The sequence below is a fragment of the Limanda limanda genome, chromosome 18 (genome assembly GCF_963576545.1).
Source record: "Limanda limanda chromosome 18, fLimLim1.1, whole genome shotgun sequence".
Taxonomy (NCBI): domain Eukaryota; kingdom Metazoa; phylum Chordata; class Actinopteri; order Pleuronectiformes; family Pleuronectidae; genus Limanda; species Limanda limanda.
In genome coordinates, this window is record NC_083653.1 from 13,079,153 (window position 1) to 13,094,404 (window position 15,252).

Genomic DNA, 15,252 nt, shown 5'->3' on the forward strand with positions numbered 1-15,252 from the left:
TAAAAGCATGTTCATGTCTTGCATTCGGAGCGAGAGAGACGGAAAGGAGAGACAAAGGGAGGCTTCACTTTTGATGTTGTTAAGATGTAGGGAAACAAAAACAACGGCGGGGAGAGCAACCAATCACCAGAATCAAACCAGACAGGGAGAGAAAATGGATAGTGGGGCTAAGAGTGTGTACGGGCGTCAAAAAGGCAGGAAAGAATGAATGAATGATGTAAGGAAGGAGGCAAGGCATAGTTTATAAGCTATACAACTTTCATTATCTGAAGCTTATAAATTATAATTCAATGTGCGCATGTGTGTGCATGTGAGGGTAACCACTATGGGAACTTAAGATTATCTGAAACATAAATGATTTTATCTAAAAGCCCCAGAAACAGAAAAGTGAAATCCATAACTCCCCTTAGTAAAATATTCCTACTCCCACTCTGTATCGCTGCTCTTTCATATTCAAATTGACATTGTCTTCTTTCAAAAGTTGGACCCACCAGTCGGAAATAAATCAATAATTAATGAAGACAGGCTCGTATTCCTTGTTATGTTTGAACAGCTTTGCTCTAGGTATGAATGAAGTGTTTCCAACATTGAGGAGAGGATCAGTTGTTTAGCTGTTGCACTGTATAAACTTGGTCTGTACACACAGTGCAGTTAAAGGTATGAGAATGATACAGGTTTCATGAAAAAGACAGATTCCCCCTTTGAATATAATAAACACTATCCAAACAGTAGATTTTCAAAACCTCCAGTGTGTCAGTGTAAAATGGAGTATTCAAGGTTGATGACACTATTAGTTGATTTGTGTATTGGCCAGATAATTTCATTCTCTGATATTTGATGGATTGGTAGTAATGTTGACTTTATTTCCACCTTATGGCACGGCATGCTTGTATATCCCCAGTAGTGAAGACTAGGCCTGAATCCAGTGAGAAAGGGGCTGTTGCTAAATCTAGTGCACGACATATGGAAAATGGTTGAGAGAGAGAAAAAGAGAGAAAGCGAGAGACTGTGTGTGTATTTCAGTGTGTGTGTGTGTGTGTGTGTGGCTTCAGCTCACCCCAGTGACATATCTTGGCCTGAACTGAATCGTGCCGAACAGGCCCAGGATGACAACGATGATGTGGAGGAAGTTGGTCAGGATGGGAGCCCACTGGTAGCCCAGGAAGTCTATCACCTGACGCTCCAACACGCTGACCTGAGAGGAGAATAGGTGGTGAAGGAGGGGGAGGAGGAGGAGGAGGAGGAGGAGGAGGAGGAGGAGGAGGAGGAGGAGGAGGAGGAGGAGGAGGAGGAGGAGGAGGAGGAGGAGGAAGAGGAGGAGGAGGAGGAAGAGGAGGAAGAGGAGGAGGAGATCAGTGGCAAGAAAACATCCAGTTTCTTTCAACAGTTGTGGGTTGCCAGGGCAAAAACACCAACTCATTAGAAATAGAGCAATCACCTTGGGCTTTGCAGTACACATTATACACACAGAAAAAAAAAAATATTATGTTATTTTAGATTTTTGTATTATATCATAATATACTACTACTAATAAAAATATGAGAACATACACATCTCGCTTGTTGAAGACAACCCTGTTCATAACAAAATATATTAATTTCTTATTTTAAACCTATGTAGGATCTTCAGAAACCTCAGGGTTAATTAGAATTCACACAACATAATAAGTATATTCTATAGCAGTAAACTTAGTAAAGAGTATGTGAGGTTAAAGAGGATGTATTTACAATTAGGCCTTTAATCATAATGAAGTAAAATGTAATCAGTTATCTATGCATTTGTGTCAAGATCCCAGTCCTCTGTGTGTGTGTGAGTGTGTGTGTGTGTGTGTGTGTGAGAGTGTGAGTGTATGTGTGTGTGTGTGTGTGTGTGTGTGTGTGTGTGTGTGTGTGTGTGTGTGTGTGTGTGTGTGTGTGTATGTGTGTGTGTGTGTGTGTATGTGTGCGTGAGATCATTATCATTCAGGCTCTGGCGCTTCATGCTGAGATGGTTAATGAAGTCAGTGCAGCATATGATATGGCACTGCTAAATATATTAACACCAGGGCTGACCCAAATGCTTCCAAGCTTCCATCGTTGCTATGGTGACAGCTGTCCGACTCAGTGCTCGAATTATGCATTATTGGTATATAACGTGGAAGGAACGAAAAAGGAAGAGACATTTACATTTAGAGATCTTAACTGTTCACAAGTAGAAGTGTTTAAAGACCAACAGCTCAAATCAAGGCCTTTGTTTCCTGTTAGTCTTACTGATTCACTCTCCATCTACACACACACACACACACACACACACAATCGCACACACACGCGGCCAAGTTTTGAGTGTCCTAATGTGAGACCATATGGCAACACTACAGCCCTTCGCAGCCAGATACAGGGTGCACACACATTAAGACACACACTGACTAACACAGGAAACACACACATTACCTGTAACCTTGTATTTAACTCGACTAGACCTTTGCAACATTAAGTTTTAAAAGAGGAAGCTGAAAGAAAGGGTGCGAGGTGTGATGACATATGCATTCATGCATGTGTGTGTGTGTGTGTGTGTCCATGTCATGGCAGGTCGGCTGGGCGTGCACTTGACAGCACCTGCTGTTATTGGACACACATGGGCTCAGCTGGCACCACAATGTTCGAGTGTGAGACACACACATTGTGTTTCTTTGTGTTTGATAGGCTCCATCTCTCTCTCTCTCTCTTTGTATGTGTGTGCGTGTGTGCGTGTTTCTTTGTTTCTTTCAGTTTATTATGTAAAAGTGTGTCCTCCTTTTGACAATTACATAGTGCCGCAATTGTGCCGCTCTCACAAACACACACACACGCACTCACATAGAGAAGCCATTATAAGAAGTCAGAGGCCTCCCAGTCCATTACTAAGGCCCCTGGGGGCCCCTTTTCCATCACCAATAATATAAACAGTCTTCACTCCAGCTGGGACACACACACACACACACACACACACTACCCCCCAAAATACACAATAAATCACATGAACACAATTGGAGGAAAGGAAATGTGATAGAAGGATAAAGAACTAGTTTGTGCAGTACAGGTAATAACCATATTGATTTCTCCAGGTCGTTAAAACACACATCCTTAATGATCAGTCAGCAAAAATCTCTTTTCTGCTAGAGTGTGAGTTCAAACTTGAGTTAATATGGAGGCCAATAAAGAGCAATATCCAAAGCCAGACCATCTGTTCCTTCACACCACTCTCAGCTTTTGATGCGAAATTCTCATTACATGGATCAGCTGCAAAACAACTAACCTCAGCTGCTTCAGTACATCACCCCTGGTAATTAAGTGACTGAGTTCTCCTGACATACAGAACACAGAGCATGCGTGCAGCCCCCACTGTCGTGAACCCAGCATCCTCTGCACAGGTCAAACTTGGAATAAAGGTGTGAAATCGGCCAGCCTTTCAACAGCTATGACTCTTGGGGGAGAGAGAAGGGCGCTGGGGAAAGTTGCGAGCAGCAGCTATGTTAGCAGAAATGGCAGTTTTGTGATATGCGCGGCTGATGAAAGCCTCAGCGTCGTACAGGTGGAGCTTCAAGCTGGCGAGCCGGGTCCTTTGGGATCTGCAGCGACAGGCTTTGATGCTGCTGACAGAGACGTTCATTTCAGTTCCGCTGCTTAGAGCACAAGAGCAGAGGGATGTTCACATGCAGCTCGTCGATCTTGGTATATACTGTGCTGTGCATCCACCTGTGGACATGGTGAGGCTTTCTTTATTTTTTATCCGTCACGAAGTTGGCAAGGCTGCTGTGGCAAGATAGAACTATATTAGAGATAAACAAATACTGAATTTCACCATGAATGTCTGTAAAGCATCTAGTGCGCCCACTCTGTCGAGCACACTCCCTGAGGAGACCAGACTGACTGGCTCCGTATCTTCTTTTTAAATCGTGCTGAAAAACTAATTTTTGTAAAAGAGCTGTAACTGGGCGTGTGGTCGTTAAATCTTATTTGATTATTGTCTATTATTCTCTTTCTCCCTTTTCTTCTTTCTACTTTTGACATATAAACTATTGTTAAATAGCTTGTATCACTATTTCTTGTAAGTCTGAAATAAATTAAGTGTTTTACTGTTATTGTTGTTATTATTATTAATAATAAAGATGACATGATAACAACTATGCATAATCTATGAATTCATGTTGTGCAGTATGGAGGCTTCTCTGTGTGTATACGCTTTATAAAAACACAGAAGAGGTTTGCAGCCTGCTGTCAATCTGTCTAATGCCAGAAGAGAATCCCTCTGGGGACCAAGTGTGTTTGTTCCTCCAAAGGCTTTGTTAGCATGCACTGATGCTACTGCTCTTGTTAGCATGGGTTTCTAAAATGCAATAGTAGGCTGAGGGGCTTACTGAAATTTTAAATTATTATTATTATTTACATAATTAAATGTGTGTTAACGAGCTGTAGGGTGAAAGGTTTGGTCATTAACAATTTTTCTGTTGATGTGATGACATATTTAGCCATCTGTTGCTAATTTAATTGTATTGTTCTAAGATAATCACCTTAAAAGCTCTGAATCAAGACATCAACAGCTCAGGGCTATGACACAGTAAGAGAATGTGAGCTTCAGCAGCAGAGCCAGCAGCCTGTCATTGTTATCTCCGCTCATACTGTATATATAAGGATGGACAACGCTTCTCCACTTTCTCCCAATATCGAGAAATGAAGCCAAAATAAACTGGAAACAAAAGCTGCCATCCCGTGCCAGAGTCTGCAATCGCTAGTCAGTCTCAGTTGTCAATCATGATGTTTGAACTTATTTGTATAATATCAAATAACTAATTGAAACCCAAGTTTCCAGCCATCTTTGAGGAAAATATTATTATGGACCTATGTATTTTTACTTTTTAGGTTGTCCAAAGTCCCAAAATGGAGGATGCAGAATTTACGACCAACGCTGCCACCAGCCACAAGGGGGTGATTGAGAGGTTTTGGCGTCACTTTTGGGGGTCATCATGTCTTCCATCTTAATATACAGTCTAAGTCCTAACTCAATACATATGACACTGCACCTGACTGTCATAATAACATTTAAACAATACTGCGTAATGTTTCTAGTTTGGTTGGTCGGTGTTTTGTGGGTACTAAAAATAATAGCGCAAATTATTAGAGGTGCAAACAAGGTAGAGGCAGTAGTATTTAAATTAATGTTTTGCATGCACTACTGGTTTCTGAATAGAAATGGAGAGCAGAGTGACCGCAAGTGCAAAGCGAGATTTAATGCCATGGAATTGGAGGTGCTAGTGGAAGAGGCAAACAAACATGTTGTTGGGAGCTACAGCAAAGAAATATTAATACAACTCAAAGAAACGCGATATGGGAGAGTATCTGCAGGAAAGTAAATGCTGTGGGTAAAACAAAAAGATCAACCGATGAAATAAAGAGAAGATGGCAGGACATTAGAAGAATAATAAAAGAAAAAAGTAGCTCATAATAAAACCTGGGCAAATAAAACAGGTGGGGGGCCGGTGGAAGAGATGCCTCTGACCAATATTAAGCAGCAGGTGCAGTTCAATTTCTACGATGAGCAAAAAAAAAACGTTCTCTCTGCCGTCTCCTCCTTACCACAATAAGAAATGCCCAAAAATGCATTTTCATTATCGCAAACGTACTAAATGCACAGCGTGTGTTATTCTGCAAGCAAACCTCAGTGCGCACAGTCAGTAGATCAACTTGCATGTCGTTTTTTGCAGGTGAAATCAAGTTTTACACGTGCAAACCTTTAGAAGATCAGGCCCTGAGATACGGTAAAAAATACACCTGTAGCCTGGAGTACCTAAAAAGGTTTCATGTGAAAATCTAAATAAAAAATGCAAAGAGAGACAGGGATTGGTCGTTTATAGCGTAGAAGCAATGGAGCGTGAGCCAACACATTCACACATACAGGGACACATTCAGTGAGACATAGAGCTGAAGTGATAAAATAAGACACTCAAACACTTAGGGAACAGATTGGCAGCAGAGAGTTGAGGGTGATGAAAGGGACGGTGCAGCCAGCAAGAGGAGACCGAGTTTCGGGAAAGATTTTGATCTATTTGATAATGAAAGCTCAAGTGATATCACAGAGATATTATTGGAGATAATATCGCTGCGGACAGGGGGACAGCTGCCCTGTGTGACCATTACGAGACACTGCAGAGTGATAAAAGTGTCCTTTTATCTTAAACAGGAAAAGTGGACAGAGAAGAGGGGGGTTGGGGGGGGGTTGGGGGGACGGAGTGAAAGAGAGACAGAACAAGAGATCTGATGAGCGAGATGGAGAGGCGATTCTGATCTGACTGTTACTCAGCAGAGTGAAGAAGATGACAGAGAGACACTGGCGGAGAGAAGTGAAAATGTCTCATCTTCCTGTCCCGCTGTCACTCCATTCCTCCCTCCTTACCTTCTCCCCTCCCTTCCTCCTCCTCCCACGCTTTCCTCCTCACTCTACTAATCTTCTCACATCTTCTCATTTCCTCCCTACTACTTCTCCCCTCCTCTTCATTGTCATCCCCTGCTCCCCGTCCTCCCTTCCCTATTTGATATGCATCCATTTGTCACCGAATCTGTTGTGTCATAAAAAAGCAAATTACCTCATCGTCCTCCCCCTCATCTTTACTGCACTTCCCTGTAATGTCTTTTTTCCCCTCTTCTTCTTCTCTGCCACCACCATCTCCTTCATCCACCTCCTACTTCCCTCTCTCCTTCCCTCTCCTCCCTCGACTCGGTCGGACTGATATCTCTCTCCGGCGTGACTCCTCCCTTCCTCAATCTCATCCTTCCCTCCCTCGTTCCCTCTGCGCCGTGGCTGCGACTTTTCGCTTGGTTCTGTGACCTTTGAAAAACTGCTGATCAAATTCTGCTGCTCATCCCATTATAGACGACAGGGAGGGAGGGATGAAGGGGAGGAAACGGAGGTCAGATGGGGTAGGGTGAGATAGACAGGGAGGAGAAGTGAGGAGAAAGAGTTGGTGGAGGAGAGGAGGGAAGCAGCAGGAAAGGAGCGGAGAGAGAAAACAGGCAGAGGACGTGAGCAAACAATCAACAAACACTTTGACTCAGATGAGGAGCACGACAAGTGAGTAGGGACAACACGCAAATCACACATCGACGGAAACATGCACCTACTTTCCCTTCTTGGAGTTCATTCTGAAGCCATATTTTTTGCTCTCTCTGTGATCGTCATAAACTTTATTGTCCCAATAAAACTCAGAAGCGATCGTGGTTTACTGTTAACTTAATTAAGGCCACCTGCCTGTGCAGTATCCCACTGTGTACAGCAAAAGCAATCTCCTATCGATTCAGTTCGCACAACGATCAATTCATCTCCATTGGAGGCTATTAGGGACCATTTGTGGCTACTTAGGGCTCGGAGAAAGAGGAAAGATGGCGGGGAAGATGGGGCGAGCCGAGCAAGAGGGGGGCAAAGATAAAAGGCTGTAGGGAAGAGAAGACGTGGGAGGGAGAGCGAAGGAGGGGAAGCAAATGGCCGAGAAGGAAGGGGGAGATGGAAGAAGGGCTGAGATGGAAAGAGACAATGATGATCAAGGATGAAGATCTCTCCATTAAATATCCAATTTCCTCTATCCTGGCCCACTCATCGTCATCGCAACTGTTCAGTCATATCTGTAATAGCCATAATGTCCTAAGTCACTCTGCTATAGATAGACTACACAACTCCCAGTGAGAGTCCGACTTATTAAATTAACATCACAGGATGGCCATTAGGCTGGTTTACGCTTGCTTGTGGTAATAAACCTTAAAACAGGGCTTTCACTGGAACTGGCACTGGCATAATAGCTCTGAGTCATACAACTGATGAGTTACTTTTGCATGAGTCGGCTGAACTTTTCAGAAAGTTGTGTTAAGCTCCCTCTGAACCTGGTGGTGTGCACCTTTCAAATTCCTTATCTCAAGGGTTTCATTTCAAGATTATAAGATTACAGCTTATCAATTTGTTCTCTGCTTGCATTTCATTGTATATAGCTCAACATGCTAAAAAAGCATACCCACACTAATATGGGTGTTTACAAGCGACAATGTTTCATGGTAGGAAAAAAATTAAGTAAACATTTGTGTAGTCTTGATCAGAGGACCAAAGAGATCTACCATCATATGGCTGAGGGGAAATTGCTGTTTATAAAAATATTCACAAGAAGATTTAAAGAGATGTCTTAATTGGATGGGAAGATAATGTTACTGCATCAAGATCAGTGTGACATGAGCTGTTAAACTAAGATTAATTTTTATGTCAAGAATTCTGAAAGACCAAAGATTTGATTTTGTCTTATATTTTTGAAAAATAGTTTAATGCTTAGCTACGGTAGAACATTTGCGTTTATAAAAGTAAAATGCAAGAAAAAAAGTTTTCCCTACTTCTTAAGGCAGGTAGGAGAACTGTGGTAGGTTGTAGGTCGCATCATTGTAGTCATTTATCTCAATATCATGGATTTACTTGGAAAAATGATAAACAACTTCTGGCCCACAGGCAAAACCCAGTTTCTCCTCTCATTCCCAAAAACAAGCTAAAGCACCTGAACAAATTGTAATTACAATTTAAGTCCCACGGACAATCAACATTCTCAAAGGGAATCTCATTGGAAAAACAGACCATCTGCAAGACTAATTTCTACTTCCAAACCAGAAATGCCACAGAGGGAATTTCCTTTCTCTGTGTCTGTTTTTTTTTCTTGGGCTTTAGAATTTTGTACTTTCAACCTGAAAAGTAATTCCATTTTCTATCTCACTTCAAAAAAGTAAAATTTTGTCATGGTACAACATATTGTTAAGGTGTTTCAGCCCAGTAGTCACGATGAGGGAGTTTCAAGGTAGACAACATGATTTCACCTATTAAATCGATGAGCTGTGCCGTGTTCGGACCATTGACTTAAAAGATGCCAGTGATTTCATTTTAAACTGAAGTAGCCTCCTGTTTGCTCAAACGTTTACATTACCACTACTAGGAAAAAGCCATAAAATAAATTATATTTCCTCTGTATTGCTGGTCCTGTCCTGGTTTCTCGAACACCAGTGGGTTTTGAGGGTCAATACAAGAGGATGAGACTTACTTAGAAGTCAACTAACATCTCAAAATACTGTAGTTCCTATATTATTTATGACATTGCCGTTAACTCCAATACCACACCACGCTTCCAATGCCAAGAGCACCATGGATTCATCTCACATCTCCTTGGGATTTAACTGTAATGATTAATATTCCTAGGAAACATTCCTTTATGTAAACGTGGCATTTAAATGTCACAAACACTGGCTAATCAGTTTGGTATTTCGACAGATCTTCCCTCTCTGTCTGCGACTGTCCACCCCTCTGTCTCAATCTATTTCTGCAGTTTTGGTTCTGTGTCAGTTGGACGCTGCTCTCTTTGCTGGGAGACAACAATGAAAAGGAAGTTGCTGGATTGTGATTCTTAACTTTAAATAATGGTTGTGTCATTTGAATTTCTTTCTCTTGACCGAATTTCTTCTTTTACTGGGCAAGAGTTGCATTTGGTTAAGATTGACACTTGTCACGTCGAGTTCCACAGGAGTTGAGCAAAATGCTTTGCAGAAGGAAAGTTTTGATACGGTTAAAAAAGCCAAAAAACAAAACAATTTAGTGATACTAGAATTTAAGGGGACGAAAAGAGGAGTTTTTTCAAGGTTTGTCTTTATTCAGAATTTTGAGAGAGAAAGAAACGCTTTATATCAACTTTATGTTAGATGGGTAACCATTGGAGGGAAGTCAGTACAGAGGAGATATGGTCTCTACCTGCTCTTTCTATGACAAGTGCTGTGTCAAAACTTAGCTTTTAATTTGGTGCTATATAAAAAAACAGATTTGTCTTAACTTGACAAGACAGGGAGGACTCACCGACTCCTGTGTACCGAGTTTCAGTTGTCGAGCCAAGAGTTAATAAAAGCATGTAAAACAGTTTTCAAGATCTCAAAGAGAAGGAAAAAGTTGTGAACGCTAGAAATATCAGTGTAATAAGAAGTACAAGAACATGTCGTCAGTGAAGAAGGGATAAAGAATATTGAATTTCATAAAGACAGACCATAGTTGAAAAATATATAATACATAATAGAGTTTATTTTTTGAAGGATAATTGAATTATAATGATACTAAAGCTTTGTGCAATTTTTAAAGAATAAAACCTGTTTTTGGACATATATTAGGTCAGAGTTGCATTTGTTTATGTGGGTGTGTGTGTGCGTTTATGTTACTTCCTTACTTTAGTAACCTGATAAAATTATCGGACCAATCATATTTTCAGTAGAGGGTAAAGTTACAGACTTAAAGTTCATCCATCCATTCCAATTAGCTGTAGCTTGTCAAATTAGAACTGAGTAAACCCTCAAAATTACAAATATAACAGTTTCATCTGAATGTTGCACACACAATAGCACACACATGCACACAAATCCAAATGCACACAGTTGAGCATGCACACCGAATAAAACCAGACAACTTGAATACGTAGGAAGACACACTCGCACAGGGCTGGAGGACATCCTTTCTCTGCAGACTATCAATCAGACCAGAGTGTGTGTGTGTTTTTGTGTGTGTATGTGTGTGTGTGTGTGTTTGTGTGTGTGTGTGCAGACACCGAGCTGAATGTGTCATTAGTAATAATTGCGGGTTGCAGCAGAAGCTCTTTACAGTTATTTAGCATGATTGGCTAACTGATGATGATTAATACCATACGCACCATTCAAAGGAATGCACCTGCCCTCCTCACACCGTCTCTCTTTTTCCGCCTCTTCCCTCCTTTCCTCCTCTTTTTCCATTTCTTTGTCTCCCTTTCCCGGGTCATCCTCTTTTTGACGCTCTGTCTCTGCCTTGTTAATCAAACTATGCAGCAGCAAATTTATGTCTTTGATGGAAAGCTTGTCCATCTGTTTGTCTCCCCACTGCTGCCTTTGATAGCTTCCTCCATCTGTCTGTCAGATTAGATTTTTTTTTCTCCATCAGTGATCCTACCAAAGAATCGCTGACATTATCACAGGAAAGCGGAGAGAGTGAAATGCTCGGCTTTGTCTCGATAGGTTTTATCTGCCGTGCTGCTTTGAAGCGAACTGGACTGAAAGCACGCATGCGAGGAGATGACAGCAGAGATGGACAAGTTGTTGTTGTTTATGTTTTCCCTGTCTTTATTTAAGAGCATTTTGAGAGCAGTGCTTGTTGATTTCACGTTCGGATTTTGTAATGCTTTAACTCAAATCCCTGCGCTCACACTCAAATACAACCTGCTTGTGCTTAGATCGCCAGCTCTTCTCGTGCTCGATTTTTCCTTTGCTCTCGCATTTTTTCTTCTGCAGCAAGTCCGTCAACGTTCCCCAAAGAATAGGATGCAATGTGTAGAGATGACAAATTAAATTGTTCGCAAAGAAGCAGCGTGAGGGCAAGGAGAAGGGCTGAAGCTGGATCCCAGGCCATCTTAAATGCAGATAGAAAAAAAAAAACATTTTGTCCGAAAACAAAGATAAAAAACCTTGTAATAAACTTCTGAGCTCTTAGGGGTGAATACTTGTGGTTGTATATTAAAGAATTTGCAGTAAAGCCACATTGAATTCAAACAGGAGTTGTGCGAACGGCTTTGTTCTTTTGCTTTTCCTCTGCCAACTCCTTAATGGCTCAGGCTCCCTCTGCTTGTTGCCTTTTCCCTCCGTTTTTATCTCCCAACCCTCCAGTGGCGCTCCCTTTCTCTCCTCTCACTCCTTTTTTCTTCCCTTTATCAAAAACCTCTCCCTCATCTTGCTTGTCTTTCTTTTTCCTTTATCCCTCTCTTCTTGCGCCATAATTTCTTCCTCCTCCTTTTCTGTTGCTATCATTCCGTTTCTTCCCCTCTCTCCTTCTTGCCTCCACTTCCATTATCTCTCCTTCCTTGTCTACTCTCCTCTCACCCCACGTTTCCATTCTTCCCTCACTCACTTAATCAGTTTCTGTGTTACTATTCGCCACACACGCACAGAGAGACAGACACACACACACAGACACACACCTCAATGAGGGAGTTTTCTGTGTATACACAGTCTGTTTGATAGAGAGAGCGAGTGAGAGAGAGGGTGTGTGTGTGTGTGTTAGAATAAGTGGGGTTCAACTGCTGCATGATAGATAATAAGTATTAGGAGGCACCTCTATTGTACCCAGGGGCTCTTGTTTTGTGTTGAGCAACTGTGTCTGTGTGAGGGGGTGTGCATTCATTTATATGTGTGTGTGTTTACTCGTTTCTGGGAGGACCTTTTCCAGCATAGACTCTGACCTTGACAGGACCGGGACATAGCCCAGTCATAATGAAACAAAACATCAAGTTGGAGGTCCTGGGTAAGACTTTATTTGTGGTAAGGTTACGGTTAGTAATGGAAATCAATGCAAAGTCCTAATAAGAATAGTTGCGCAAAAGTGTGTGTGTATCTGTGTGTGTGTGTGTGACCACAGCACTTCACAGTGTGTGAAGTAGTGGGACATGAAGAGTGGAAATGACACCAGACAAACCCACAGATGGAGGCCCAGCAGGCTAAGAAACATTACGGCAGCACAAACACATTAACACAAATTAATACACACACACACACTGACACACACACATACACACACAAAAAATGGTAATCAGACACTGGCCTCTCCCTCTCCCTTAACAACCTCATGGGAACCAAATGAAATCAAGCACATCATTGGTGGTTGTGGTGTGTGCTTCTGCTTCTATGTACAGGAGCAGAATGAAAGTGAGTGTGTAGTGAATAATATGAGCGTTTCGTTGGGATTACTTTGAAAACATGTACGGGTGCGTCTCCCATGTAGGTTTGTTGGGTGAGGACCGACTGCAGCCTGGAAACAACACAAGCTGCTTTACCAAAACGTTTCATGTCCTTTCAGTAAGTCAGAAGACAATGGAGTTATTGTGTCTGATTCCCGGGCCAAGCTTAAATTAACTTTGTGTCCCGGGCTGAGTGGGAGACATGAAAAGAACCTGTGGTGCTGACAATAAACTGCCAGCCAACTTTGTCACCTCATTCAAATGAGCTCCATTGTGCCTGTGTACTGCTCATAGCATCAATGAGCGCTAGGCACTTTATTTCCTCCTGGCCACTGTTGTGAAGCAGAAAATGTGGCCATATTTCCATAATATTACTCTCGGTGCTATCAGTGAGACCACATTGCTGATCGCCATGTCAGTGGAGTACATGCAGCCAGCACTTGCTCCCCGTGCATGTGGACAGAAAGGCCCGTCTGTGTGTTTACTCTACAAAACACCCACCAACACATTGCACTTAAGTCAATAATGAGGGCGTAAATCTGGAAGCCTCTGCATCTTTCCCATCGGTAGGCTACCTGCGACTACACCACCAAACAAACAGCCCTTTCTAATAAGGCAAAACATGATCTCAGTTCAGTGCTGAGCTCAACCCGTCTGATCTCTGCTTCCTTGACACATTTGGCCTGGTTTGCAGTGCATTGGCCAAAGTGGGTCACCAGTAGCTCCACCCATTATGTCTGCAAATCCTTAATTTACCTCTGATTTATTTTGTACATGGTTGCAAGCATATATTCACAGAAACTGATTTATAGTATTTGTAGGACCGAGTAAGGCTTGGTGCTTACTGAGCCATGACTAAAGACTGTATACAAAACGGATGTGGCCTCCGGGTCTGGAAAGTGAAGCCAATGCGGAAATGCCTGAAATCTGTAGTCTCACAAATAACCAGCACAGGGCGACTTCACTGGTGGCAAAAAAATAAGTATTTTAAGTATGGTAGTGTTGTCAGATAAAATGACCCGGCATCTTCCTTCTTTACATAGTTTATGGTCTCAATTGCTAGGTTCAAGTTTTCACCAAACAGCATGGTGTTCATTTTATAAATTGTGATACATTAAAGTACATTATGCATAAGGTATAGTGTGATTAGCAGCTAGTGTGGTCCATTAGGTGAAGGTGAGCAGTCTCCTCAGGCTTTCAGTGAGGCTCCACCCCCATCCCCCTCCAAATATGGTTACCTGTGGTTTCAAAAGCCCAAGATGGCGCTGGACAAAATGCCAAATGCTGGCTGATGTCCCAGTGGGTTGCCACTTGGTCATGACAAAATAATATCAAAGCACCAATAACTATTTTAATTGACCAATACGTTTTTACTGTTGGTTAGTGATGTGATTTACTGAATGTCATTTAGCTAATAAAATGCTTGAACAATAGCCAAACGCAACTGTTCCAGAGCTCAAGGTGACGTCTTTATGTTGCTTGATTTGTCTAACCAACAGTTCAAAACACTAAAGTGTTCAATTTCATTTACAAAAATATACAATGGAAAAACGCCAGTACAAAGAGAACAGGTGTGATCTTTTTTCAGATAAATTACGCTCAATTATTAATATTGTTAGTTTTCTCTCAGTTATCTGAATAAATAGATGTATGTGTGTGAGAGTATGTGGCTTCATGCATATGATGCCAGAGCTGCTTGTGTGGTCCTCCAAATGTAATTAGATTTAACAGCCAATTCAATCCATCAAGTGTGTGTACATGTGTGTGTGTGTGTGTGTGTGTGTGTGTGTGTGTGTGTGTTTATGCATCTGTGCCCGTGTTCATCCTTCCAAAGCCAACGAGCCACTCCGACTCTCAAACTACTTACAGATATTGCAAAGACAAAAATCTCAGCTTCAGCATCGTCCGCCTGCACCAAACAAAAGCTCTTACAAATTCTCTTCGCCTTTTTTCCCCCTCTCAGAAACAGAGAAATAACCGGAATCACAAAGTGTATACGTCAGCATTTGTGTGTGTTTGTGTGTTTGTGTGTGTCTGTGTTTGTTTTTCATTAAGTTAATGGCATGACAGCATTTCCGCTTCGTGGCCTTTGGGGATAAGAACAATACGGGAGTGATGTGATATTAAACTTTACTGATTTAAAAATGAATGCGGTTATCCTGATTAAATTCTCTGCTTTTTGAGGGGACTTTGGAACAGTCTTTGTTTCCACTCCCCCTGCTATCTCTGCCATCGCACAGATCACTGCGCCCGCTAACTGCTCAGTTTCCTCTATAGCCGATCATAACGAGACGAAATCACTAATGTGTAATACCACTCAGGATGTTTATCAAGGAAATGTCATGCGTATGTGTGGAACATGCATCTGAGGGTTGTAATAAGCTCAGTGGAAATCTTTAAGTTCTCCATTAGACTGTTTGTTGTGCTCGTTTTTCCCTTTCTCTATCTAATTAAAATAAAACCATCACAGCCAATATAAACTCACACCA

The 15,252-nt window shown here is 41.8% G+C and overlaps 1 protein-coding gene across 2 annotated transcripts in view; it reads right to left on the reverse strand.

Moving 5' to 3' along the window:
• nkain2 (sodium/potassium transporting ATPase interacting 2) overlaps nucleotides 1–15,252 on the reverse strand; it is a 73,464-nt gene that overhangs the window by 37,321 nt on the left and 20,891 nt on the right. For both annotated transcript variants that reach the window (XM_061091815.1, XM_061091816.1), the window contains exon 2: nucleotides 1,058–1,195. In XM_061091815.1, coding sequence (XP_060947798.1) covers nucleotides 1,058–1,195 — 138 coding nt within the window. The remainder of the gene's footprint in view (nucleotides 1–1,057; nucleotides 1,196–15,252) is intronic.